Source organism: Rhinolophus sinicus, chromosome 3 (genome assembly GCF_057876585.1).
Source record: "Rhinolophus sinicus isolate RSI-liver-muscle chromosome 3, RSI-T2T, whole genome shotgun sequence".
Classification (NCBI taxonomy): Eukaryota; Metazoa; Chordata; class Mammalia; order Chiroptera; family Rhinolophidae; genus Rhinolophus; species Rhinolophus sinicus.
In genome coordinates, this window is record NC_142503.1 from 3,338,851 (window position 1) to 3,348,512 (window position 9,662).

Genomic DNA, 9,662 nt, shown 5'->3' on the forward strand with positions numbered 1-9,662 from the left:
CTGAATTCGAAACAGACACTCCTGTCATGTGGCTGGGGTGCGTCAGCCGAGTGTGTGTGTGTGTGTGTGTGTGTGTCTGCGTGCACGCACCCTGGCCATGGAGGATGTTCCCCGAGTGTGTGAGCCTCCTCTGGTGGGGGTGGAGAGCTCCCGAGAAGGTGGGGCAGCCAGACAAGCTCCCTAAGGGTTGGCCCAGGCAGGCTGCTGTGTCGCGAGCCCACAGTAACCAGTAACTCAGTTTGATGTGTATAAGTTTTTGTTAAGGATTTAGAATTGCTGCTGTTGACCTGGCACTGGGCAGTCCACTCCATAGGCAAGATGGCACTTGTCTGACCACCTGTTCTGGAAAGGACATCAGTGTCCAGCACTGGGAATCAGTGCTCATGAGGGGCAGGTGTTGCTCAGCACAGCAGCCAGGGTCCAGGCATGAGAAGCGCCTGGAAGGCTGAGCTGAGGGACCCAGTGGAACCGCACGTGCCTAGCCAGACTGGACCCGGGGCCCCTGACTGACCGGCTCTCCCACCACCTGAGTCCCTCCTCACATGTTTCCATGTCCTCCCAGCGTGAGCCTGTCTCCACCTGGAGGACCCACCGTGCTCTATGGCCCGTCTTTAATCTGCCCAGATGCAGCGTCCCTTTCCCGAGCCCCCTGCAACGTGCTGCTGCACGTAACTCCTCTCAGGAGGGGCACCCCACCTGCTCACGGACGGTGTCCTGCACTGAACCGTGTCCCCAAAGCTCATGTCCACCCAGAGTCTCAGAATGTGACTTCAATCAGGAAAAGGGCCTTTGCAGATGAGTCAGCTCAGACGAGGCCACCATGGGCTACGGAGGGCCCGAAACCCCGCGACTGGAGTCTTTCTGAGGCCGTGTGAGGACAGACTCATGCTGGGTACAGGCCACACGCAGCAAGCAGAGCTGGGAGAGAAGCAGCACGGTGCCGCGGTCGCCAGCAGGGCCAGCCTCTGGGAAACACATGATGATACCCTCCCTCGCAACCCCCACACGGAGCTACTCTGCCGGCACCTTGATTTCAGACTTCTGGCCTCCTGAACTGTGAGACTTGTTTCTGTCATTTCAAACCACCCCGTTTGTGGTCGTTTGTCACTGCAGCCCCAAAGAACTCATACTGGTGGTTATTTGTGTCCTGGTCCCGTTGTGTGTCTTCCCAGCCCCCAGAAGGTGGGCTCTAGGATGCAAGAGTTATGATTTATTTCACTTCACATTCCTCATAGGCCAGCCCTGGGCTACAAGGACAGGTGGACAGTAGGAGCTGAACGTGACAATACCATGTCACCACCAGCCTTCTCTAGCAGGGAAACATGGGGCTTGCAGGGGAGACGCAGTCCCCTGATGCCAGGGGCCACCGAGGTGAGAGGCTGCTGGCCCTTCCACTCTTGGATCTGCTGGCCGGGATCGCCCTTGGTCTGCGTGCAGCCATCCTCAGGAGGCCAGCACACCATGAGTCAGTAGTCCTGTCACGTAAGCCCAGCCCTGACGGGGAAACACATGAACACCTGTTACAGAGCAACAATTACACGTCAGCATTACCTTTAAGCCCACAGGAAACAAACAGAAACATGTATCAGAACCAATTAAATCCATTATGGAATCTTTTCAGTATTAGCTAAACTTTCACTAGAATAAAATTAGTTTAAAACACCCTCTAAATGGTCTCCCACCTCATTCTGTTGGAGCCCTAGCTGTGTCTCTGTGAGCCTGGGGTTGGCTAGTTATCAGCCAGCATCTTGAAAAATCCATGACGTCCCAGCCTTGCCACCGTCATTCCTCTAGTGCCTCGACTTGCTCCTGGTCCCATTGTCTGAGTTCTGCAGAAGGACCCTCAGTCCCTGGACAGGAAGACGGACACCTCCCACAGACCCTTGGCTGAGGTCCCAGCTCCACTTTGGTTCCGGTTGTCTGCAAACCCTATGTAGCTGCTTCATTTAGGAATGTATGAACCCCTCTTTAAAAGGTATTCAACTTAGAAGTCCTTTAATTTAACTTATTGGAGCAAGGGCATTTTAATTATATCCTTTTCAAGCATTTCCTATTTTAAGTTGACAAAAAGTATCAATAGATATGAACTTTTTCCTTCGGTTTTCTTCCGAGTGCAGTGTTTCCAGCGAGATGACATATAGGCAAGCTAAGGAGCTGAGTCGAGCTGTTTCGTGGCTGCCAGGTAGCATTCACCCCACTCTGCTCAATTCAGAGACTCCAGGCAAATTTACAAAGAGGAAAATGGGTTATCAGTATTTAGAAAAAAAGCATAACACCTAAAATATGTCTGCAGTAGCTTTCACCACTCCGAAATAATCAATTTGTCTAATAAGTGGTTTTTGTAATAATGCTACCTGAAGCTTTTATCCATTGTGACCCATCTGTTATGCTGTGAGATTTTAACTTTTGAGGTTCATAACTCAAAGGGCTGTGTCTGCCGTGAGCACTCTCTCCCACAGAGACTATGGGAAATTGTCAGGCTGTATTGAATGGCCAGAGACTGGCTGAACTTTGCCCCCAGACAGGTTTATTCTTGTAACAGTTTAAAGACCCCGGTTTCCATTATTTGATCTGCAGGGTTTCTATTGATTTAAATGGCTTTGTGTATCATCACATTTACTGGTTAGTGACTTGCTAGGACTGATTTAAATCATATGAGTCACTTGGGCTTAGAGACCAATGGTTCACACACTCATTGGTCTGGGAATGGCTGAAGTGGGGACATCTGTTGGCCTTTGTGTCCAACTGAAGGACAAAGTGAGCCCCGAGGCCACACGGGAAAAGTTTCAGTCCCTTTACCAGACGCTTTGTTTAAATGCCCGCAGTCATCACAAATATTGGCGCTAGGCACCACTTTGCCAGACTAAGTGTGACTGAAGTCAGTTCTGGAAAGAGAAGGAAAGGAAAGGGCATGTGCGGTACAGTTCGGAGCATCAGAGCTCTGGCCCGACCCGCAGCGCTGCAGCACTGTTAGGAATGCAGGGTCCTGGGCTCCAGACCTGCTGAGGCTCGCGGTCTGGGCGTGGGTCCCAGCGCTCTTTAACAAGCCCTGGTGCGATGCACACACATGCGAGAACCGCTGCTCTAGAGGTGAAGCCAACAGGAAGGAGGTCTGGACAGACAGTCCGGCCATTGTCACTGGCTATAAGCCACTGACCAGCGAGAAGTGCAGGCCACTGTCACCACACAGCATGCTGGCCTCCTCTGTCCTGCCGTCAGGAGGAGGGGTTACCTGAGATGCTCTGGTTAATCGCATGAAGCTGAGGAAGAAGCCACATGTGTGACTTCCACGTCCAGGATCTCGTGTCCCTTCTCACTGAGTGTCGTTTCCCCAAAGGTGCCGGTCGTGTGACTTGTCCCTGCACCTACTGTCCACCCCCCCCCCCCCCCCCGTGTCCCCATCCCAGGAGTCTACTCCGTTGCCAAGGGCTCCGGGTGCTTCTTAGGATACGGCTGCTTCCAAACCGCACTCAGTTGACATTCTGGAATATGAATTCCCAGCACCAGTGCTGAGTTTTCAGCCATTGTATCGTGATATTGATGAACAGCTCGCATGTGTGTTTTTCTTCCTGGGAAGAAAAGTGGGGACTGCAGATCCTGGGGCAGGCAGGGGCGCAGGGAGTCGGCGCCGTGGACACACGCCGGCTGTGCCCTGCTGAGTGCCAGGACCATGCCCTGAGAAGGAGGGGCGGGCTGCCTGTGCTCACCATTCAATATGCAGTGCCTAGGACACTAGCTGCCATGGGAGGCGAGGGATTTCTGTCGGTGAATAAGTGAATTCATGACAAAAAGAACCAAACCACGCATTAATTCTTTGGGCACTCTACGTGATGACAAATGGTGGCCAGGTCTCCGATTTCTAATTGAGGCATAATACCGTTATCAAGAATGGAATTCTGCCCCAACTGCTGACAATGAAGGAATCCAGCTCATGAGGTGGAGGCCTTGTCAACACCTTCAAGGGTGGATGTGACTGAGGAGACCTATGAACTGCCGTCCTGCGGTGTGAGCTGACAGAGGCTCTGAAACAGCGCACAGAGGTGGACGTGACCGACGAGACCTGGAGCCGACCAGGGGGCCCTGCTCGCTCTGTCCGAGTACTGCTCACCTAAAACTAAAGGCCTTTCAACAGGAGAGACTGCAAGCATTTATCGAGATCAATAAGAATGGCTTCGAGACACATCGAATTAGGCAGAAGCCCAGCTAGTGTTTGATCAGGAGACAAAGGCAATGCTGTTTATGACAAACACAAGGACAGCGGATGCATCCACACAAGGAAGCCACTTCTAGCCACAACGTAACCTCAAGATGTTCGTTAATGCTTATAATTCTCAGTCCGGTAGGCCTCAGTCCAGGAGTCCTAATGTCTGTTTTCTTGTTATCTTTGCAAATAGTTCTCCAAGCACAGTGTTGCTTTCGGCCAGCCCTGAGGTTATTTTGCTCTGTCTTAATATTCCAGAGATGGGAGGCGTAAGACGTGCACGGCAGTTCCTCTGGGATGACAGCTCAAGCTCCATTCTAAAGTGGCTCCATTTATGTTTTGTTTTGTTTTGTTAGTAGTCCCTGCTCCCATGGCATTGACAGAGCACGTTGCAAGGCTGCCATTGCAGCAGGTCCCGAGGAAGCAGGTAGGAAAGCAGCTGGCTGCTTCCTCACAGGCTGCTTCGGGCTGTGGAAAACCAGTCCCAGACTGGGCCTTCACGCACCAGAATGGGGTTCTGGTACACCGTCCTGTGACTTTTGGCAAGCAGACTGAGTCATGTGTGTCCCACTGTTGACCAGCTTCATTCTTGCCTTTTAAAAAGCAACCACTGAGCTGACCCAATGCCCCAGGACGTTCCAAATGTCACCTGACCCCATCTTTCTGCAGGCGCTCCTTAACTGCCCACATTCTTGGCAGTTTTTAACTCCCAGCTCCGTGGAGACTCTGAGTAGCTTTCCTTCGGGACAGATTAATTGCTGCAGTGCTGGGTTTCTCCATGTCTCTGATCGCCTGTCTCCCGATTTCTTTCTTGCCTGCGCTCGACCTCACCTGGTGGCCCCACTCACATGTTCCATGGTGTGTGCGCCCCACGAGCTCATGGAAGGTGCTCTGGCTGTGCCACCATGTTCCCGGCTATGCTGTGCTCGTGCCTTAGAGCATGGGGCCTCGGCGTCCGACAGCAACACCCGTGAGAGGAGGCAGATGCCGTACACAGTGAGCCCAGGACTGGTGTTCCCACCTCCAGGCATCCAGCATCCATGAACGTGGGGCTTGAGGGGGCTTACTGTTCTCCGGCCTCTGTGGGAGTTGGCTTGTCACGAGCACCAGAAGGGGTGGCTCGGTGATGGCATCTACGAAGGGCACTGTTTGCTTCATGTCAAACTCACAGCCTGGACAAAGTCCAGGGAACAGGTCTGTGTCCCCAAATGGGCGCCCGTTTCCTGATGTCCATCAGACCATAGGTGACTCAAGAACATTCCAGACTTCCGGGCACTTCTCCCTCTGTGCATACCTGAGATTAATCCAGAATCTGGCCAGCCACCCACAATCGTAGAGAAACCACCTTGAGGAGTCTGGGGGAGGGGGTACCCTGAAAACCCAGCAGCCCTGGGTGACTCATGCATGTGTTTTTTGCAGTGCACAGCCAGCTGTGGAGGTGGCGTGCAGACCAGGTCTGTGCAGTGCCTGGCGGGGGGCCGGCCAGCCTTGGGCTGCTTCGTGCACCAGAAGCCTGCAGCCTCCCTGGCCTGCAACACTCACTTCTGCCCCATCGCAGGGAAGAAAGGTGAGTGGCTAGAGCCCCTGGGCTTGACATTGGTATGTCCTGTGAGGCCCTCAGGTTTCTGGAGGGGTTCCTCACAGGGCCTGAGGAAGTGGGTGCCCAGAGGTCGGGTCTTGTCGCTGTTGGGGCCTCGTCTCATCTTTCTTCGCCTCCTCCCATTTCCCCATGAAATGGCCCTCGTTTCTCACACCTCCCCAGAAATGACATCGATGGGGGTGAAATAATTCTAGTTTTAAGAAAACATGGTGTCTTTTAACTTTATTCAGTGTCGTTCACTTTATTCAGAGGAGGCAGTTTTAAATAAAGCAGCTTTCCCCACTAAGCCCACCTATTCATTGGGTGCTCCCGAAATGCCATCGACCCTCAAACGCCTCAGGAATTTGCAGAGACCCAGGGCCTGTCTGCCGTGGCTTCTCAGACAGGAGATGGAACTTGAGACAGCGAGTGGATTGGCTCAATCAGAATTAGACGACTGAAGTGCTATCCCCAGAGGGCCCGTTGTCTGGGCTGGATGAGTGGGTGAGTGGGTCGGATTAGCACAAAAAGATGAAAACTTCAGTTTTGCAGGGACCTTCTAAGAAGGGCCTTATAAAAACAGCATGTTCCACGTGGCCCCATTTTACCTTAACAGTCATCCCTCACTCTCTTGGCAGCTTCAAGGCAACAACAAATTTACCTTGCTTTGCCATCAGTTATCAGCTGGTGGCACCAGACATGACGCGGGGGTGTTGACTAATGTGGCGTTTGCTCGCTTCCAGACGCTGTCTGCAAGGACCACCTGCACTGGTGCTCCCTGGCACCCCAGCACGGGATGTGCAACCACCACTTCTATGACCAGCGATGCTGCGAGACTTGCTCCAAGTCCAACCTGTGAGTCAGTTGGGGCCGCCTCCCAGGGCCAAGAAAACCCCTGTTTTCAGCACCTGTGAGCTGTCCAGTCCACATCAGAACGCGTCCAAGGAAGATGGAAGAGGGAATAAAAACTGTTAGGCTCGCTGACGTGTGTGTGTGCGTGCACGCACGTGCATACCAGTGTACGCAGAAGCACACGCTCTCATGCTGCGTTGGGACCTGGAGCGAGGCAGCAGCCCACCCTGCAGGATGGGAGCAGCGCTCACTGGCGTTGGTATTTCAGCAAAACCAAGTCAGAAAGAGAGGCGGGGCTGAACTTGCTAAACGTTAAATGCCTGGTGCTTTGTAAAAAGAAGGAAAGGCCACAAAATTAGAAATAAGTACAAAATACCTGCCGTGCAGTACGCCAGCCTCCCTCCCCCCCCCCCCCAGAGGCCCCACCCACATGAGGTCAGGACCAACCAGCCTCCTAGCAGAAGCAGCACGTGGCCAGGACAGCACCTGGACGTGTCCCCAGGGCCCCCTCTTCCTGCCCCAGCAACCGAGTTGCTCTTCGAAGGGACTCAGTGCCAAGACAAGTGCTGGGTGTTCTCTGTCAGGGGCACCTGCCTACCTTAGAGAGGCTGGACTACGTCCTGGTGTGGGACTTTGCCGCTGGAAACGGGAAAACAGAATCCTTACTGAGGTGCTTCTATCCCTTTCAGACTTCTGTGCTGGAGGAGAGAATTTTGTATTATATCTTTCTGTGATTTACAAGTGAGTGTACCTGTTCGAACCCATGTCTTCATGGTTTCCTTTTTTAAATGACAGAATTACAGGTTATACCAGAATTAGAAAATTTCCAGTTATATCAAAACCCTGCTGTCCTTGGGAGGGGTGTGGGTGGTCCTTCTTGCACAGACGTAGAACCCAGTGTTTCATTTTTGTGCACTGTGGGGTTTTTGTTTTTTTCTTAAATGTTGGTTGTTTTTATAAGCCCCATTCAGAAAGAAGGCCCCAACATCCTCTATCAACACTGGTGCTGCCTTAGTTCTCCTTTCCCACAATGCAGCTCCATTCGGAATGGGCACCTGAATATTTATATTTGCTGAAGTTTTATAATAAATTCTATATGGTACAACGTGCCTCTGAACTGCTCATGAGTCTTTGTGAGGTTCGCGTCTGTGAGGCAAAGGCTGGCCAGTGACTGGACAACTGTCTCAGAGAAATGGGACTCGAGCACTAATTGAAAGCGCTGGAACTGGTCTGAGGAGAAAGTGTCCCAAATGAGGGGGCTCAGGGTGGACAGTTTGTGACCAGGAATGGTGGCTGCCAGTGTGGGAATGGGCAGTGCCCCTGGGGCCACCCAGCCTGGTGACCACGTTTGTTGTGGCGTCCACAGCAATCTTAGCGCTATAGGTGTGGCCTCCGTGGGTGGTGCCACAGGTAAGAGGCAGCCTCTGACCCTGGGATCCCTGCTTTATTAGTCAGGATTCTCTAGAGAAATAGAACCAATAGGCTATATAGAGACAGAGAAGGAGAGGTTTGTTTTAAGGAACTGGGGGCTGGCATGTCCAACATCTGCAAGGCAGATGGCAGTCTGGACACTCAGGTGACAGTTGGTGCTGCAGTCCTGGGTCTGAGTTCCTTCTTCTCAGGGAAACGTCAGTCTTTGCTCTATGGCCTTCTACTGATTGGGTGAGGCCCACCCACCCACATTATGGAGAGTAATCTGCTGTCCTCAGAGTCTTACTGATTTAAATGTTAAATGCTCACCACAGGTAAAATACACCTTCACAGCAACATTGAGTCTGGTGTTTGATGAAACAAATGGACATCATTGTCACCGAGCCAAATTCACACATAAAACTAACCGTCACACTCCTGCCTGCCCATTGGCCTGGATTAAACTGGCCCTAACTGGGGCCCCCAGAGAAGCTGCTGCCTCTCCTGGGATTAGAATGGACACCTGCCCCCTGGAACATCAGCTGCCGGAAGTGCAGCTCCCAGTGAGGTGGCCCACTCACCCTCGGAACCTCACAGCTTGCAGACAATGCCAGCCGCTGACACGGCCCAGGCAGCTTGCACCACCTCAGGAGCAAGGGGCCCGCTGGTGGGAGATCAGCTGAGTCCCACGTCACAGAGGGAGGCTGACACAGGAAACATGCAGTTTTTGCTAGACTCACAGCGGGAGGGGCTGAGCTGGGAATCTGCATGACCCGGCTGACATGCCAAGACACCCCAGTGTCACCCACTAGGGCGCTGGCAGAGCACCCCAAACCTCTGTTCTGGCAGATTTTCCATAGTCCTCTGTTACTGTTCTCAGTACCCCTCACCTGACACGTGCTGGCCCGGTTCCCTGAACAAGGCTAAGAAGGCCAGACGTGGCCGCGCCTTCATGTTCTGTCAGGGACACAGCATGGCCACAGAGTGGTGTCTGCAAGGACGAGCATGGGCAGAGGACGCATTCTCCAAGTGGGACGAAGAGTGTGAGCAACAGTCAGAGGGACAGGGTGGAGCGGCGACCTCCAGGGGATGCTCGGGGAGACACATGGGCACAGAGGTGGCCTGGGGCAACCTGGGGTGAGAGCCGTCACCCGATCCGGGGAAGCCTGTCCCTCAGCATCTCCCACTCCCCCCACCCCATCACCCCCCTTCTGGTCTACATCTGCCCCAAGACGGGCTGGTGGGGCGTCCTGCTTGGGCTGGGTCAGCGTCTGACCAAAGCCTTCATCTGCTGTCTGCTGACAACATTTTAGCATCAAAACAGTGGGGCTGTCTCTGCCTTGGCATTATTTAGCATTGCTGTATGCCAAGCACAGAGATGGGCGCTCTATGGGTAAAAAGCCCCACGTGGCCCCCGCCTGGCCCTCGCAGCCAGCCCACTGGGGAGAAGCACACGGCTTCCCTGTCACCTGCAGCCTGCGCCTTGGGAAGCGCCCTGGTCCCTCCTCTCCTCTCCACACTGACCACTGGCTGGTTACAGTTACCTGTGCAAGCTGCGAGCTGCTCTGAGCCCTGGGGTGTCTCACAGACATGTGGCCCGAGCAGTGCCTGGAATTGCCC

At 53.4% G+C, this 9,662-nt stretch overlaps 1 protein-coding gene across 1 annotated transcript in view; it reads left to right on the top strand.

The window, feature by feature from the left end:
- ADAMTS16 (ADAM metallopeptidase with thrombospondin type 1 motif 16) overlaps positions 1–8,109 on the top strand; it is a 132,508-nt gene extending 124,399 nt beyond the window's left edge. The window contains exons 22-23 of the mRNA XM_019743385.3: positions 5,621–5,768; positions 6,524–8,109. Of these exons, the coding sequence (XP_019598944.3) occupies positions 5,621–5,768; positions 6,524–6,639 (264 nt within the window). The 3' untranslated portion in view covers positions 6,640–8,109. The remainder of the gene's footprint in view (positions 1–5,620; positions 5,769–6,523) is intronic.
- Positions 8,110–9,662: the final 1,553 nt, after the last annotated feature.